This window comes from Micropterus salmoides, unplaced genomic scaffold, assembly GCF_014851395.1.
Source record: "Micropterus salmoides isolate LMB-PRFRI ecotype aquatic unplaced genomic scaffold, ASM1485139v1 Ms_hic_scaffold_8, whole genome shotgun sequence".
Lineage (NCBI taxonomy): Eukaryota > Metazoa > Chordata > Actinopteri > Centrarchiformes > Centrarchidae > Micropterus > Micropterus salmoides.
Genome location: NW_024044570.1, coordinates 14,488,924 through 14,507,554, shown reverse-complemented (window position 1 = coordinate 14,507,554; position 18,631 = coordinate 14,488,924). Strand labels below are relative to the sequence as shown.

General features: G+C 41.8%; 1 protein-coding gene across 2 annotated transcripts in view; it reads right to left on the bottom strand.

Annotated features, from left to right (window-relative positions):
• The window catches only part of LOC119893080 (potassium voltage-gated channel subfamily D member 2-like), a 34,886-nt gene extending 26,696 nt beyond the window's left edge, over positions 1-8,190 (bottom strand). The window contains exons 1-2 of one of the 2 annotated variants that reach the window (XM_038705007.1): positions 7,709-8,190; positions 6,210-7,391 (exon numbers count right to left, since the gene is read on the bottom strand). In XM_038705007.1, coding sequence (XP_038560935.1) covers positions 6,210-7,321 — 1,112 coding nt within the window. In that variant the 5' untranslated portion in view covers positions 7,322-7,391; positions 7,709-8,190. The remainder of the gene's footprint in view (positions 1-6,209; positions 7,392-7,708) is intronic. The other variant, XM_038705008.1, reaches the window with a different exon arrangement.
• Between the last annotated feature and the right edge of the window lie 10,441 nt (positions 8,191-18,631).

Sequence of the window (18,631 nt, the reverse complement as noted above, 5' to 3'; positions counted from 1 at the left end):
GAAGAAAGTATATTCAGAAATAGCCTTTTAATGATGAAAATTCACCTCATAAATCATAACACATGGTGCTCCCCTTCATGATATTAATGCATTACCGCCTTTAATAATAAAAGGTCTCAAATCAATATTGGTGATTCTGGCCCTGGTATAACTTGGTACTGGATAAGAACAAAATATTGTTGTATTGCTCATCCTTAGTGTGTCTCTCTGCCACCCAAGGATAGAGTCTGTAAGCAACTAAAACAGTATCTACCTTTGTCAATAGAGGTATAGTAATAATAGTAATAGTTATAACAGGGATTAGTGTTTAGAAAAAAGAGCTCTACATATTGCCTTACAATCAATGACTAAAATAATTTTTTTGTGGAACACATTTGTCGTTATCCTGACATGATAATCATATGGATCTAATACTAAGCACCTTGTAAATTAAAAGTCTAAACAAAACAGAATCCTCTTTGAAAACTCTACATTTCAACAAAATGATGGGGAGGCATGTGTTTCTGCATACCAATCTCCATGACCAGACAAGCCATTTTCATCTGTATGTAAATGCTGAGTATGTAAATAAGTCAAGTCAAATAAGATAGCTGTTGATCATTTGCACACCATTTGATCCAGTGATCTCATGCCATACACTACATCCATTATCTTTTACAATATATCAACTTTCAAGATAGGACATAGTCACATAATAGACAATATTTCCCCATTTCGTTCATTCACTCTAGCTGGGTCAGGGTTTCTGGGCTCTTAGACTGGCTAGAAGTGGAGCCAAGCAGAGCAAATTGTTTCTAACAACAATGAAATCAAGGTGATGTGTTTTCTCACATATCTCCTTATTTCCTAATGCATTTAGAGTAACTTTAATCTTGTTCTGGAAAATTCCATTAATCTCTGGCATTGCTTGCAATACAAAGATAAAAATGCTGAGCAGTGTAAAAAACACTGATGCCATATTTTATGTCCTCACAGTACGTTACCCAGGCCCACGTGCAGAACATGCTAGTCTATTTCCCTGCTTAATGCAGCACATTCAAAGTGAATTAATGAAAACCCCCCACGTGGAATGAGTGTTATTGGTGCTGCCTCGAAGACAGGTTGTCAAAGAAATCGAATCAAATAGGGGGACAGCCATTTTGTCCTTGCCATATAGATTATTTATCAATCTGACCATCCGCAGTGACACATGCCTGCTTTTAGAGTCAGTTCACACACACAGTATCCTCACATCAACCTACCAGCTGGCCATAATCTGTTTTTCAGTTCAGGGTTGACTGACCACAAATACATTTTCTTTTTGACATTGTATTTTTCGATAAAAAATATATATACTATCATTAAAATGTAATTTAAGGTGCAAATGAAAGTCTTTGAAGTTTCTACCCGTTAAAGTACATACATATGATGCAATAAATCTATAGTATATAAATTCCTTTGAAATGTTAACCAATCATTCAACTCACACGTCCACAACACCCATTTAAATCTCTGGCTGCCAGTATGAAACTGTTTCAGTGTGATGAAAACAAAGAGAAATAAAAAAAGAAAGAATGCAGGGTCTTGCGTATTTTCAATTTAGCAGAAAAAAGAGCATCTCTTTTCTTTTCACAGATTCTGTCTTTCACAATGATCTTAATCTCCTCTGGAGAAGGCTGCCTGTTCCCGCCCCTCGCTTTCCCTCCTCCATTTCGCAGTCATTTGCATGGGCAGAAAGGAGCTTGCACAGAACACATTTCAGTGCCAGGTTCCCCTCATTAAGTCACCTGTCACTTCAGGACCATTATACCAGCCTCATATTAGCATCACCTCTCCTTACCAATAAAGCACCTGGAGGGGCACTGTGAGCCTACAGGCTAATGGCAGCCTACACATCTCACATCAGCCACTTCTGCTTTACACAGTAATACATCACATTGCTCATAATGGATTGCTGATTTTCATAATGTGCATAACATACACAATGCCAAGTGGTGTAATGTATTCTGCTGAACACAAAAATTACACCCATTGCAGTACATAATCAAACACAGCAAATGTTCTCACTGAGTGTCGCGCTCAGTCGGGGAAAAAACAAGAGTGAAAATCCTCTGCATTGCCTGCTAGGGCCATGGTAACTTATCCAACCACATGAGCAATATATTATCAAAAATGCATTTCTTATCTCTTTAGTACAGATACAGTAAAATGCCCTCCAGATTGTTCCTGTACATTTCAATTACATTTGACATGCAGTGCAGTGTTTGGACTTCAAAAAGCTTTGCTCTGCATCACATTGAACCATGAAGTAAATGCTTTGCATTGTAGGCTTTGATTGCCATGGGGTGGAGGTGTCAAAACTGGCACGCATGATAATGGTTATACTTTATGGGCCCTACAGTGACCCACGTGTCTGTTAACCTTGACTCCCTTGTCTTATAAATCCCATCCGGAGAGGTATATAGGTCTCAGTTGTCAAGCCTTTACAGTCTTATTTGGTGGGTGGAGCTGTGGCACAGACAAACAACATGGTTATAAATTCTGCATCTGTTGAGCAACGTTTGTTGCACTGTAGGACAATCCACAATACATTACCATTCAATCATAAATTTCACAACAAATCAGTAATTTGAATGATCAGTCCTCTTAGCATTATCCGGAAGTAGTGGCTAAAAGAAGGATATTGATATGAAGATTGAGAGAAAAGTGCGTGTGAAAAGATGTTTGTGTGAGAAGCTAAGGCCTATTATGTCGTAAGGTAATGTCTGTTTGTGTCCAGAGGTACGTGTGTGCCTCTGTGCCAGACTAAACCCTGTCCTCCTCACTCCTCTTCCCTTGTGGGTTGCGCTTGACTTCCACCGTTTTCACAGCTGCTCTCAACAGTGCACTCCATTACACCTTAAATCACTTAAAAGATCTGAAGCACCAAAAACTCCCTCTGCAGCTAATTCACCCTGACTGTGTGGATCATCTAGAGAAAACAACAGCAAGAAAACACTGCAACATCTGATTGCAGCCTAATAAAGTGCAACGTTATCTTTATATTGGAAGCTGCCGTTGCCTTAAACGGACAATATTAAATCAAGTCACAAAATTATTCTCTCAGACCTTAGTGCAATTTTTAAGGATATTGCAAAACACAATACTGCAGATAAAAATCTCATATTTTACACCCGCACAATTCTTGATGATCTTGGAAGGATCAGTCTGACAGGAAGGTTTCTTTTTTGGGGGGATCCAAAAGTAGACACAGAGATTAGGCTCATTAAATAAGTATGGATAAGTGGGTCTTATCCTGTGTTTGGTGGCACAGCGCAGTAGACACCAGAGGTGTGACACGCAGCTGCACAGTGCTATTGATTCTTCGCTGGTCTCCAGGCACCCTTCCCTTTCATTCAGGCTGCCTGCCAAGTGCCTCTGAACAGGAGCCCCTGCTCTCCCAATGTCTGCACGTCTGCTTAAGCACAATCAATGGGCCATCAGCAGGGGAGAGAACGCATGCCACTACCTTTACTTCCACAGGGTGTGAGTCAGGGAAATTGAAAATATATGTAGTGGAAAGGCATCATGATACCATGCAGACATGAAGCATCATTGGCTATCAGAATGAAATCAAATGCCTCAAATGGAGGTTCCAGCAAGTAGTGTCCCCACTAGTCTTCAAAGAGCTTATTTACAACTGAGTGAAAAGACTACCCCATTCATATCTGACTTAAATAACTATTTGTTCAACATGGATGAATTTTTCTGCATGCTGAGATCTGACACAAACCATCAGAATACCTCATTTCCCTTGATCAGATAATCATTGAAGGTTACTGGGGGAGAGTAAAACAACAGACATTTTTCCTCAGTTAGCTGTATTCAGTAGACAATGACAACCACAGTTCAGCTCTACAGTAGGGTTGCGTGAGATATGTTTTTAAAGCACACCTCAAGACAATGATGGATCATGAGAAGGAGCAGACTTTGTCTTTCAGTGGTGGCTATTCAGCCTCTCCACCGGTGGTCCACTATGCAGCATTCTGCACCACTGCAAGGCTTCATTTCAGGTTGCAAATCTGTCAGCCTGGCTGTCATGGTTTACAATGGAGTGACAGAAACGTCCCTATTACCAAGGACATTTCAGTTTTGTTCTCGCACGGCAGAACATCTTTTTCAAATCCATCTTAAGCAACACAAAGGGGATTCCGAGCTGAATGCAGCAGTATCTTTGTTGCTCCCCAAAGATAAATAATGTACCCTCTTACACAACTCATCTTTCATCTGCACTTTGAATCTGAATGGAAAGCATAGCCAATGCAGCATTACGTTTGAGGTGGCAGCTTCAATCACCAAACCATGCATATCACTAATTATGCACTCATTGGTGCACTCAGTGATAGTTCGACTGGTATTGAGTGAGTGCAGGGGGATGCTTTGTATACCAGAAAACCCACTAACTCAGTGTCACTCGCAGCATGACAGCAGATAGAGAGAGGTTGATGTAGTAACAATAAATAATATAATAATACTTATGATAATAATAACATACTGTATGTTGCCCGCAGAGCTGAAGGGTAACCAGGTGCAGAGTGGCTGCATCAATGCAGATATGAGGGCAGACAAAAACAAGAAGGCTCATATCAAACACATGAAAAATCAGCAATACAATTCAAATGAAGTATGAACATTCCTGTATCAGTTAAAGCAAAAATAATGCAGAAAGGTGCGCATCTAAACTTTATATTTACAGATGTATACCACATCTCAAGCACACACTGGTATTACAGCCATACACACACACACACACACACACACACACACATATACACACTTGCAGACACACAGGCGACTGACACACACAAGTACACACAGCCAGTGGCAATTTGTTTTGCAATGTTTGATCTGTGATGTTATGACTTTGAAATTAAAAGACAACATTATTTCAACAGGACCTCATTTCTGTGTCATCAGTGAAGAGGAGGGAGGGAGGACTAACATTGGCTGAGTGGCTGTTCAACCTCATATGTGCAACAGTGAGTAAAGAAGCTGCAGGATAATTTTACACACAAATTAGGTACGGTCTGATTATTATTTCTAAAAAGCTAACTTTCTAATAGCGCTGTGGGCAGTCAAACGCCTCATTCCCGTTTACTCATTTGAACGGATCAAAACCAAATGGCAGCCAGTTGGCTCACTGACACAACTTTTCAGCACCTTGGAAAGCGCACAGGCCCAGAATGCTGAGCAGGACTGAATAGTGGTAATAACAACAATAGTAATGATAATAATAATAATAACCCCCGTCGAGCAGCTGAGCGGTTGAGTGCGCTCATCAATACAGATTAATTTGATTTAATCACGTTTAATTATTTTATGCTACATCAGCACATAGTAGCCATACAGCTGACGTTGTTCATGAGCATGAAATTAGCATTTAAATATTTACTGTATCTCGCTAAAGGAGATGTAGGAAGACGAAAGGCGCGTGTGTGTTTGTGTGTGCATGTGTGTGTGTATTGGCTGCACATTTTGTAAACTACAGTACTTTGCCTTTAATTTAATCACTGCACTTGTGCCTCGGTTTGGCCTGTAAATGCGGTATGTAGGATCTTGGCCAGTTAGAAGCCTTTCTTTCTTTGGTCTTAAGAGCTCTCCAGTAAGGTGGAATTCATTTTCTTTAAAAAAAAATAAAATAAAAAAGATCCCTCCGTTCTATTAATTGGCCAGAACGTTTATGTTCATTCCGGTAACCTTTCCAAAGGAGCGCACCCAATAAAGACCCTTGATAACAGGCAGGGACGAGGCCTAACCTTCGGATAAGGGCTGTTTGTGAGGTACAGGCTCATTGATAGGCAGTGAATGGCGCACAGACGCCTCTATAAAGCAGATCGTCCCTGCCCTCATATTGGCTGGAGGCCGTTAAAATGCCCAATAAATGCACACCTGTGGCCGCACGACAATCGGCTCAAACAATGGCTGAAAATGTGTGCTAATTAGTCTCTGTGTCTCGGCAGCTAATTTAACTAGCCTACTCCTCAAGAATTAGAAAATTCAAAATAAAAATAGTTGGTTAAAACAGGGATTTGCTGTAGGCTAATGAAGTAGGCCTAACAAGGGATTTCTTGTTTACCGTGTGTCGCTAATATTATGGATGTTTCATATAGGTAATAAGTCTATTAAGGCGGTGATTCATGGAGGGTTGAGAAAGCTTTGAGGGTTTTATGGACTTATATGCAGCCACCTACCCCAGTGTTGTCATGGTGACAATGGTGTACCAAAACGCTGCGGGTATACTGGTGAACTTGCTGGCTGTGGAGCCTTTTTCTGCATAAAACATGACCGTTGCAAAGATAATGATAGCCATGGTGAGGGAGAATAGTAGGAAGCCCAGCTCGGAGGCACAGCTCTTCAAGGTGTAGCCCAGGATGCGCAACCCCGCGGAGTGCCGGGAGAACTTGAAAATCCGAAAGACCCGGAAGACTCTCAGCGTGACGAAAGCCCCGCTCACCTGGTCATTGTCTGTCATGACCAGGCCGATGTAGTAAGGCATGATGGCGACCACGTCGATGACGCTCATCACACTTTTCATGAACTTGTACCGGCTGGGAGCTGCGATTAAACGGAGGAGATACTCAACAGTGAATATCATGACACAGGCCGTGTCTAAACAAAAGAAAGCCAGTGCGTAACGGTCTCCACAGGACATCTCCTTTGACCTGTTGGGTAAAGTCCCACACGGAACCGTCTCCACCACATTAGCCATGACTGATATGGCAATGAAGAAGCCCGTGACATAGTAGAAAACCAGAGCTAAGGTGCTGGTGTGAGGGTTTTCAAATGCCCGCCACAGGAACTCCCGGTACGTCAGGTTCACCGGCGTGACGTCATTGCTCATGTCCATCTCCTCGTCGTCTTGAAGCCTCTCTGCATTTTCGCGCCTGCGGTCCTTGTACTCCTCATAACAGCAGTCCCCAATGATCTCGGGGATTATACCAAAGAAAGCGAGCTCCTCGTCGTATGCAGATATGCATTCTTGGCGCGGATAGTGTAGTTTCCCCGTGCGGTAAAAATTGAGGATATGTCTAAAGATGTCAGGGTCACGGTCGAAAAAGTACTCATTTGTCTCCTCGTGGAAAAAGAAGTCTCTCTCTGTACTCCCCAGCAAAGTGTCCGGGTACCTCTCCAAAGTGGTTTTCCACGTCTGAAACTTAGTCCCACTCACGTTGAGGATGATGAGTCCGTCCTGGCCTTTCTTCTTTTCTTGGGGAGGGATGGGCATCGGGGTGCTCGCCACGGGCATCCATCCTATGGCCGCCGCTCGGGCGAATGGGAGCCATGCCGCTACACCTGCTGCCATGCTGACCTACAGTGTTTAATACAACCCTTCTCCGGTTATCACAGTGCTATGGCTCAGAGATGAATTGCATCTGCAGGAAGAACAGCAGATAGAGACACTGGTGGTTAGGGTTCTGAAGCACCTAGGCTTAACAGAATGTGATATCAAACACACACACACACACACACACACACACACACACACACACACACACACACACAAACCCATTTAGTTCTACTGATAGGCTACTGCGCATTGCACTGTTGAGTATCTCTCAATCCTTTTCCTCATTGTAACTGTTCAGGTATGGAAGCCTACTTTGCGGCAGAATGTGAATTGGATTTCGAAAACGTCACCAATCAATAAGCAGGAATGATAGCCTAATCTAAGTAACGGAAAACCACCCACCTTAGGGAATGCTGCTCTTTAAACTGCATCCACGGTGAGTTTAAGAAAAAAAGGCTACCTATCCTCGGAAGAGAATACTTGCGATTCCGCCACCCATCTATTTGTCACTGCAGCCAGACGATAGAGGGAAAAATAGTAGAATAGCGTCGCATCAACAAGTTAAACAATTCAAGCGGCAGTTTCTCAGCAGAGAGTAGTCATTCGTCCAAGCGATCTTTTCTTTTTTTCTCTCTCTTCTTACCATCCGCAAGGCAACGGTGCTTAGTTGCATGCGTTTTCCTCCCGTTGCAGCTGCTCCTCAATAAACTCCTGTTCCTCTCGTCGACTGCAAGACCACCCTCCCCCTCCTCACCACCAAGCCCCGACTGTGAAGAGAGGAGAGAAAATAATATGCAGAGAGAGGAGTGGTCCTATCTGCACCCAGAAATTCCTCTGCTGCTTCACTGTGGGGGGAACTAATCAATGCGTAATGGTAATCTAAGGAAGCGGCATCTCCCCAACCCCAAGTTAACGTTGATGTTTGTGTCTTCCCTACCGCCGCACACCGCGAACCCCCAAAATTCCAATTACCCCAGTTGTAATATATTGTATAGAATAGCCTACAAGTAACATCATGAAATATCTTAAATAAGGTGGCTTATTTTCTGTGGACGACGTAATGGATGTGGACTTTCTCCAGCCACATTAATGCACAAAGTCATTTAGAAATTGTTGTTTTTTAAAATCCCAAATAGTCTGATTTGTCTCAGTTTAGGAAGAGAAGTGTGTTTGTTTTACGTATTAAAACTCTTAAAGGATAGCATGGGCATGTTTTTTTGGTGAAATTTATTTGTTGCAATATTTAGGCTTATTGTGTTTTTTTCTTAGGAGAAATACATTTTAGATCTGCAACAGATCATGATCAATATTGTTTCTTGAATTGCATCGTTCTGTGATGCTGTTCAGCGGAGTTACACAGCTTAAAAGGTCAACATCATTGGGCTACACTTCTCTACTGACATTTTCCAAAATAACCATAATCAATGAAATGTCTCTTGTGTTCCACAACACATCACTGGCATCTCCGGGGGGGGATTCGAGACAGCTGCGTCCACTGTAGAGCATGTGTTGCCGCTTGGACCATATTTGGTTTCTGATTCACGTACTTGGACGTAAAGACCATGTTCCCACTCAGCCTCGAACTGATTTTGGTACCGTTTAACCATTTTTGGTTTTGTTTTTCAGCACCATGGACAGAGCTTTCAACATCTCTGCAAGCATCACTTTCTCGTCCTTTTGTATGCGTGCAAGTTACCTTTTCCTGGCATGTTTTCCCCTACAGTCACTTAGCGTTAGATCTTCTCCAGCTTCCGCTAACCACACAGCGGTTCATAGTCAGGCTTAAGTAGGCTACACACAGCTGGTGAGCTGAGATGGACGGCATCTTTGACCATAAATCCAGACTTCAGGCCCCAAACAAAATAAGGTGTAGATTAATTCTCTTTAAAGTAGCTGTCTTTTCGAAGTACTGTAATAGCTTCCTCACATGTGAGAAGGAAGTGGCCTAGTGTCTTGCTCAAGGACAGTTTGACAGTATAAGTGACTAGTGATGGACACAATATACCAGTTAGACCTGTGGCCTTTTCCTTTCCAGATCTGCACTACATTCACACCCAACCTCTGGTCCCCTCTGGCACAATGCTGAGTTTTTGTAGGATGAACGCACAGGACTGTCAGAAGTCCCATTAGTGTATGCTGAACATGTCAGAGCACACTCAGTGTTCAGTTTGAGCAGTCAGGCCCAGGGGCTATGTATTCATCAGGGCATTTAAATACTCCAGCGGTTGCCAAATGGCACCAAACACAGACGTCCAAGCTGAGCTGGACGCCAGACTAGCTGCAAGCTTGTCAGAGCACTGAGAGCCACAGTGTTTTAATTTAAAAGGTAGTCACAGTGTTTATTTAGCATTTATGTATCATGTAATTTACACAAAGCAATTTGTCAAAAATGTTTTGAATTTGAAAGAAAAAACAATATTTTCTTAATAAAATGAGTATGGGTGTATGACAAAGTGAAAATACATGGCAGTTTTTTAATCTTCTGTTCCTCATATATCCATTTGCCTTTGATTTGTAAATTATCTCTATCACATTAGGCTATTTCACAAAGTGAAACCACAGTTCTGTCCTCACAGAAATCATCACAGTATACCAGATCCGCTATATAGGACTAGTCATTTTGTATGGCCGTGGTCTGTGATGGCCAGAATAGCATCATCCAAGGTGCTGGTGTACTTTATGAACATGCTCCATTCCAAGAATTTCCAAGGTCATTTCAGATGATTGGTGTTGACACTGAGCTGTGCAGATGATTTAATTACATCGTCTGTGTGTTTATGGATTTATTCCATGGATCAAGTAATTAGCACGTGTCCTTATCAAGGTTGAACAACACATCCGGAAATTTTGTGGTATTTTGCGTGGGCATCAGTTCAAAGATGGAAACCAGTGATCTGGATGTACAAATTATGCATGTCTCAAAAAACAAGCACGCATTTTATTGTTTTCACTGGCTTCCAGTAATAGTAATACATAATCAAGCTGTTATACAGTCCAGCCAGATAGTGCCTGCTGACATTTTGAACTTGTATCCCTTGAACTTGAAGCCTTTGGGATTAGGTTGTGTAACAGGATACATTTTGTAAACAAGTCCTTCAGTGTGCTTAGTGTTGTAACACACAGGCACACACCCAAAACTAACACAAACACTGTCTGTCCAATAAACTCTTAGACATTCATGTAGGCTCACACACACACACACAGCAATCTTCTGTGCATTCGATGCATTGACAGTAACAATAGTCTGTCTCCCTGTAATATGCTGGTGTGGTCCACACTGCCGTCTGTTTTCTGCATTCTATATTTAGTCAGGTCCAGCTCAGTGATTGAGATGATTAAACAGATGAGTCCCCTTCACTGGAGACTTGCCAGCGCTTGTTAAGGAAGAAGTGAAGGGGCAGCTGCCATTTGAGTCAGGTCATCGATAGAGAAACTCAAAATATTTGAAACTGTTGAAGCAATTTTGTAAGTAAAAGCCAGAATTACCATGTGAGCAGAATGAATCAGCTACAGTACAAATATTTGCTTCAATGCCTACAAAGTCTGTCATACAAAGTTTGAAGACATATAGGCCCTATGCACTAGGTTGGTAGTTGGACAGAGGTCTAGTTCAACCTCACAATAAACTTTACTTTTATGGCGCATTTCAACAAGATGCAAAGTTCATGACAAGCAATAAAAAGGTAATAAATAAAAAGCCAATAAGATGAGCAGTAAAAATTCCAGAAAGGGAGAAAAAGGTTGGGGAAGAATAAAACAGGCAAATCACACATAGTACCCTATTTCAGGCCTGGAAATACCCTGGCATGTTTTATGATGTTCTGCTAATGAAGTCATGAATCGTCCTCATGACCACTGGGCACAATGGCATGCTGATATCCTCAGGTGAACAGCCCACAGCCACACAGCACATCTCCCAACACATCTCCCTCAGTTGCCTCCGCCTTTCCTTGGCTCTAATGAGTTATTGACCCCCCACGGATGTGTAAAATAGAGTAGGTCTTCTTGGTTCTTTATTGCACGTGGCAATGTCTGTCGTGTTTGTGTCTGCATCTATATGTGTGTGTCTTCACAAGCATGCACTCATGTTTGAAGCTATTTATATGTGTGTGTGCCATGTACTGCAGGGAATGGAGTTGCTGGGAGTATGAGTGTGTGACATTTGTGCATGAGGATTGTATGACTACTCCGTCAAGGTTGCTGAGAGCTACAAATAGGCCATATAGGTATGTTTGGTTACCAGCAATTATAATGCTCCCTGTGTTTTTTATCATTAAATGTATATTAAGTTTTGTAACTTCCCTCTCTGTTGCCACTTGAAACAACCAAATATGTTAAACCCTATGTAATTAGCATCATTACAGGCTGGCAAAAACACAACTGTTTAAATATGGTCTTACTCATTAAATCATTCTATCATTTATATACATTACTTTCTGGATGGGATACAATGAGATGGGGATGAGTGTTCCACCCACTAGCGCCTTTTTAATTGTTTTTCACCCAGCTCCTTCTCACTGTGTCTATAGGGAAAGTAGCTCTTGTCATCTGCTGAAGAGGTGTAGAAGGGATTAGAAGAGAAAGGGAGGTGTCTGTCACTGTGAGTGCTTGTGCCTATAGCTAAAGCACATACACTGCAGTATGCGTCTGGGGCTTTGAGAACTCCTCCAGTACAGTACATCACTGCACTTAACTACCTCTGCACACAGGCACATCAGCTGGAAAATGTAAAGCGCGGCCATGAAACTAAACTGAGCCATACTTTTCCTCACCTTGCCTTGTCAGCTCAACCTTGTAGTATTTCTCTTGGCCTTGCAGCAGTGCAGAAAAATACAGATGCGTGTTTATCTCATGGTGTGTAATTAAAAACCAAAGACAGCATGGCACCCGACTGGCAAACACTCATTGAAATAGTGTTTCTTTTCCAAGGGCATTGCATTGTTTACCAGCCTCATCTGTTGAACACAATCCCCACTGCAGAGGTGCTGAGCAGATGCTATGTGAACATCTAAACAAAAGACATTTAACAGGTTCACACTGTCTGTGCAGCCGCAGCACCAAACTGAAATGAATCTGTGGCTGTGTTGAAACCTTTATGCTCCAGCTGCTTCTGTGCACTAAAGTGAAGGCTAAGAAAAGACAGGAATTAGCTGTAAAGTTCATCTCAGGATTAGATCAGACATTAACCAGCACATTCTGAGTTCATTGCCCATCATTGGATTTGAATGATGGTTATGTTGGAGCACATGGGATTGCATCCAAGATAGAAAAGAATAGATCTAATCTGTTTGAGCATTGAGATCGTATTTGTTTGGCAGATGTGAGGTACCATTTCATTGAGTCATGTTCAGAATTTCATTGCCATTCCAGCTGATTGCTACTTAAATGTCACTGGCTTTAATACGGTTGGCTCAGATGTAGATATTCAATCTGGGTTTTTTGGGGTTTTTTTTGGATCTGCTTCCTGTTGTCTTTTTAGATGATCCGAATGGAGTGACAGTCCATAAATGCCCACAACTCCAGGCCATCAGTGTTTTCTCCGCACTCCCTAAACTTCTCTCTAATCCCTAACCATATATTATAGGCCTACTTGTTTTTAGGCATTCAGCTCTTTTCCAAAATGACTGTCACTGAGTGCCACGCTAGGATAAGCTTTAATTCCTAGATCAGCATCGCCATCATTACAAGGAACTGACAGAGAGGCAAAGGGTCAGGAGGGGATCGGACGTGGTGGCAGGTTGTTTGTTTGGACAGTGACAGTGTGGGCTTCTCCTGACGTCATTTGTCAGGACTTGGCATTGGCTGGCCTGACCAGTGACATTTGCTTTCCCACCATGTGGCCCCTGTACTTTGAGGCCAGATGGCAGTTGATGCCTCCAAAGCAGACGACACACAAACACTCATGCGAGCACACACACACACACACACAGACAGATTTACATAACACACACACACACACACACACACACACACTGCTCGCAATCAAGTTTCCCTTCACTCAGCAGATAGAGGGGCAACAGATCGATTTGTCACCCAAAATAATTTATAAAGTCCTGATAGAATGCCAGAAAGTAAACTTGGGGAAAAGTGGATGTATTATGATTGGAGCCAGGGAGATCGATGCTTTCCTCTCTCTGTGAGTCTCCGCTTGTTTGTTCAGGGTGAAATATCATCATGAAGACACAGCACACAGCTTTTCCACCTCTCCTTTATCTGGACTGCAAAATTTGTTTCTCCTCTGCTCGCTGTCTCGTGTCCATTTTTTGCTTGTATGCATGCCATAGTCCCATGTGAAGGAATTGTTTGTCATCTGTGAATAGTATTCGGTGGAACAACCAGTGAAGATCTGTCATTCAACCAGATATCTTGTGATGTAGCCCAGAGGCCCAGGGAGACAAGGGTTGAAAAGCAAACTGAACACTTTGTGGGGTGCATATAAGTGTGGCCTATTAACCCTGCTAGGAGGAGGCAAATCAATTTACTCCCTTTGAAAGTTTTATCAATCATAAGCATCGCAGCTTGGGGGAAGTGTAAATGACAGAGGGCTTTCTCTAAATACATCATATCAGTAAACGATGATAAGCATCAGCACTTTAATCTAAAGCTTCTTTGAGCGGCTTTTGTAAAATCATTTCTGCTTTACTAGAAAGCACACAAACCACAGAGTCACCGGAAATTACATGGACAGAGAGGCAATGACAGGGAATGCACATGGTGATCAATTTATAAGAAAGCCCAGTGTGAGCTGCTTCTCTTCGCATATTTCATTATTTCCACATTCTCTTCCTGCTGCTTTTGTTGTGTAACTCACCAGACTACAAATGAGCAATTATTTTCTGTGGGGAATTGAGCTCAAGCAATCCCGAATTTGACCAAATGAATGCACACGGTATCAGATACATACTGTGGGACGTTGTTTCTGCCAGTGACAGATTTAAAAAAAAGTTTTCGCTTTCTGGCAGAGAGTTAGATGAGAAGACAAATATTACTCTCATATCTGTCCGTTTTATACAACGCTACAGCCAGAAGTCTGTTAGCTTGGATTAGCATAAAGACTGGACTAAGAGGGAAACAGCTAATCTGGCTCCATCTAAAAGTAATAAAATCCACCTAGCAGCACTTCTAAAGCTCCCAAATTAACATCTGTTTGTTTAATACGTACAAAAACTAACGTATAAAACAAAGGTTATGTAGCCTACTAGACTATTTCTTGGCTGGGAGCAGTAACTTCCTGTAGTCTCTAAGCCAAGAAATAGTTGGCAGGTGTAACAAAAACTTGTCATTTAAACAATTTGTGTATGGGTTAAACAAATAAGTCATAATGTGTTTTTTCTGTGAACTTTAGAAGTGCTGGTAGGCAGATTGTGTTACCATTGTACAGAGCTATGTTAGCTGTTTTCCCCATTTCCAGTGTTTGCGCTAAGCTAAGTTAACCAGTTGTCACTGTAGCTTCATATTTAAAGGATAAATAAGAGAGTGGTATCAGTCTTGCCATCTAAATCTCTCAAAAATTTCTGAAAATGTCAAAGTATTCCTTTACATTTTTTGATGTTTAAGAAAGACATCAGCAGCTATTTTCAGGGTAGTATATCACTGAGGAGACCTTGTAATCAGCATTTTTAGCAATGTGCAATGAGTGTATGCAGTGAAAGGGAAAAGACCAGTGTAGATATGTGTCATAAACTCAACTGAAATTCTATTGATCACACGATTGTCTTACCCTTTAAAGAAAATCTTGGAACAGCTTGATACAAAGATAATGATGTATTTCAGTCTTGCAGAAAGAGCAATATAGCAAATGAACGGGTGAGCTGCAATGAATAATGAGATAACCTGCCTATTAAAGATAAAGGGGAGGTGTTGAGGTCATCAGCTCCAGAGCAGTTGCTATTGGATGGCAGTTCAATTTAAGAGGGGGTGGACCTCCTTTGAGATTTTTGTAATTAATCAAAGTCCCCCCTTAAACTCAACTATTTCACATTAAATTTTATCTGCACGTATCCCACGTGCAAAGCCCTTGTGTGATGTGAGCACATATCTTAATTACTCTCAGATCACTGATACCCCCCTCCCCAAAACACACACACACACACACTCCTGGTATCTCTTGAAGAGACAGAAAATCATTTTACAGCTGAGCAGATAAGTCCCCATGCTCCCTTTAACAGCCCCCCTAGCCAAAGCACATCTGACACTGTTGTAATGACAGACAGGCAGCGAAGGGCTTTGTTCCGATAATTCCTCAGCTACATACTAGTAATGAGCCCCCCACACCCGTGATGGATTTCAAATTGAGCCTCTGCAAAAATATTATAATTTCAAAGCAGACATACATCGTTAATATGTTATTAATGGCAATGGCTGCTGGAACTGGCCTGCTGCTGTATAAGTTTTTCAAGTTGAGTGAAGGATCATTATCGAACGTGTGTTTGTGCATGGATATGTGCATTTATGACCGTTTACTGAAGATGTGTCCTGCTTTATTACTGACCTATACGAAGGCCACTAATCACTGAGTCTAATTTGATGTCATGTTCAACTTAATACAACGTTTGATCATATTCGGTTGCCTCCAAGAAAACAGTAGAGTCGCACTCTGTGGTTCACTCCGAGTGCAGATCAGTCACCCGCAGCATTCAAGGTGGTCATGTGGCTGGTTTTCCCTACCTCTTTATTCTTTGATTCTTATGCTTATCCATACAAGTTTTAATGTTTAATACTTATCCAAGGAAGGTTAAAATGAAGGGAATCTAACTATGGACTAACTACTGGATGACTGAGAACCTTCACAGAAATATTGTATGTTTGCTGATTTATTAAAGATTTGTACAAACGCAGAAGTGACTGCGGTGACTGTGATTGCAAAGGTATGTGTTTAAACTTATGAATATCTAAATGGAAAGGTTTGTACAGGGAGTATAACTGAATCCCACACAAACTCTGTCAGAATTGGACTCTTGCTTACAGTGGACTACACAGTGAGGTGCCTGGAGCTGCTTGTCAGATATTATGATGGCGGTAGCACATATAAGCTTTAGAATGGCACAATCCAGCATGTCTTTTGATGCTAAAATAATTTTAAATACTTCATTCTATAAATAAATCTGCCACATTAAAGTGCATTATTTTGATATGCTTAGCCAGGGGTTTCTTTATCAGCAAAGGGAAGAAATGCCAGAGGGCAATGCTGGGGCTTTGAGCGTAGCTCAGGGGCTATACAGACAATACAAGCATGTTGTTAAATTAAACAAGAGACTGAAATAAACACAAGGTGAGTGACCCAAACTGAACTGCTGATACTAAATAGATTTTGACTTTCTGATCTGCCTGAGCAGATACAGCAACATAAAAGCACTTCCATTTCACTGTGCCTTGGTGTGCCTTATGTCTAAATTAGAGTAGTAAAACCACATTTTATTACAATTTAAGATTCTCATTATGGTTTGGCTTACCACACCAAGTATAAACATCGTTAGAGCAACTATGACTGCATAAAGCTACACAAATATTCACCTGCAGTGATTTGGTTATTCCCACTGGCGGATGATTCAGCACGCAGTTGTCTAATCACCTCCTTTCACTCTTTCAGCTTGTTACTGGCTAATCATGCTCATTTAAATGGCTCACATGTGTAATTACCACCGTCAAGCAGTCCCAGGCCTAACAGGTCAGCTTGCTTAGAGGGCCAAGCCCATTATGGAGACGTTAAGTTATTATCACAGCTGTAGGCCAGCTGTAGTAATCCAACCCTAGGGAACAAATGCCAGCCCTTCTCATTGGGAAAATAAAGTGTTTGTTTAACATTGAACGAGGCATGTGTAGTGTGTAGATCTCATTAGCATAAATGACCATAAGTCATTTTGGGCTCATCTGCGGCTGCTGTTTTCGATCAACCCATTTCAATGAAACTCAGCAGACCCTAATGATCAAAACAATGACTTTATGCTTGTATCTCCCTTCCAACAGCATAAAAAGTCTAATTGTGTTGGTGAAAGCTAATGATGGTCTGGTTGTGATGAAGCAAAGCTCATACAGTTGTCTGTTCTTACCGTACTAAAAAAGTGTCTTATTTAGGATGCAAACAGCAAAGTGACACTCAGAGGATTAGCAGCAGCATTTTCCATAAAGTAAAAGCGCTCTCAGGACACCTTCAGGCCTGTCTCACTTTCCCTTTAACTCACTACTTCTTCATCTCACTTTTCTTTTACTCCATTGCCACACTCCAAGGTGGAGAAAGAACCAGTGGGAAAGAGGAAGAAGGGGAAGCGAGAACAGGGTGAACAAAAATTCACTAGGCGTTTCAATAAGATGTGTGTGTGCTCGCTGCAAGGGTGCGGGAATACACAGACAGCCATCTGGGGATGTCATGGTTCCTGCAGGCTATAAACCAATGTTAAAAAAGTGGTGCAGATCCACAGCTGGATGTAACAAGTGTTATGGCTGGTTTATGGACTGTACCCATGCAATCAGAGCTCTAATTAAGCAAGAACATTGTGGGAATGGTGAGAGCATATCCTCATAGCCCTCAAGATTATTTAGTTGTTTACTAGAGCCAAAAGACTTTGCACTGTGTGACTGCTGCAGTGCCATACATGGCTGTTTTATTATGAGCAAATACATTTTTCCTGCTCCTTCTCTGCTTAAAAGAGTCTTGGCTAGGCGGACCCAGGAGGCTGTACATTCTATTTCATTTCCATTTGAAAAACAGTGCAGTGGAAATGACAAATGTGTGGGCCTATTGAGGAGCCTTCAGGGCAGTAATGTAAATAACAGAAATTAATCATCTTCTCCAAAGAGGGAGAAACACGCCTCACAGTCACAACAAAGGTCACAAATCCGGCCTACGCCTTCACATCTTCCAAACAAGAAATGACAGACTTCTGACACGCCACTAATGTTTGACTGTGTGGTCTTTGTGTTTTTCTGTGTGCGTGTTTACTGAGTGTGTGTTTTCATGCTTGTGTACGAGTGTGTGCAAGAATCTCTCCAAGTTGCTTGCACACACCGTGATGCTCTTTTTTCTGTGCATTTCTGAATCTGCCTTTGAATTTCTTTGGCGTATTTGTTTACGAGTGCAAGGTTGTGTGTGTGTATCTGTATTCACATGCATATGTGCATGCACACCTCTATTGTCTGTTTCAGTGAGTGTTTGGTCGCAGATTTGCAGGATACCTTTTTCTCTGTGAGGCTGAACCATCTACTTTTAGCTGACAGCAAATAGTTGAGCAGAACCAATTTAATCTTGTTTTTCAGTCCAGGATGACATACGGGAGAATAAAGCAGTGAAGCTTGTCCTAACTATCCTGGTGGAGGCAGCCACTATGG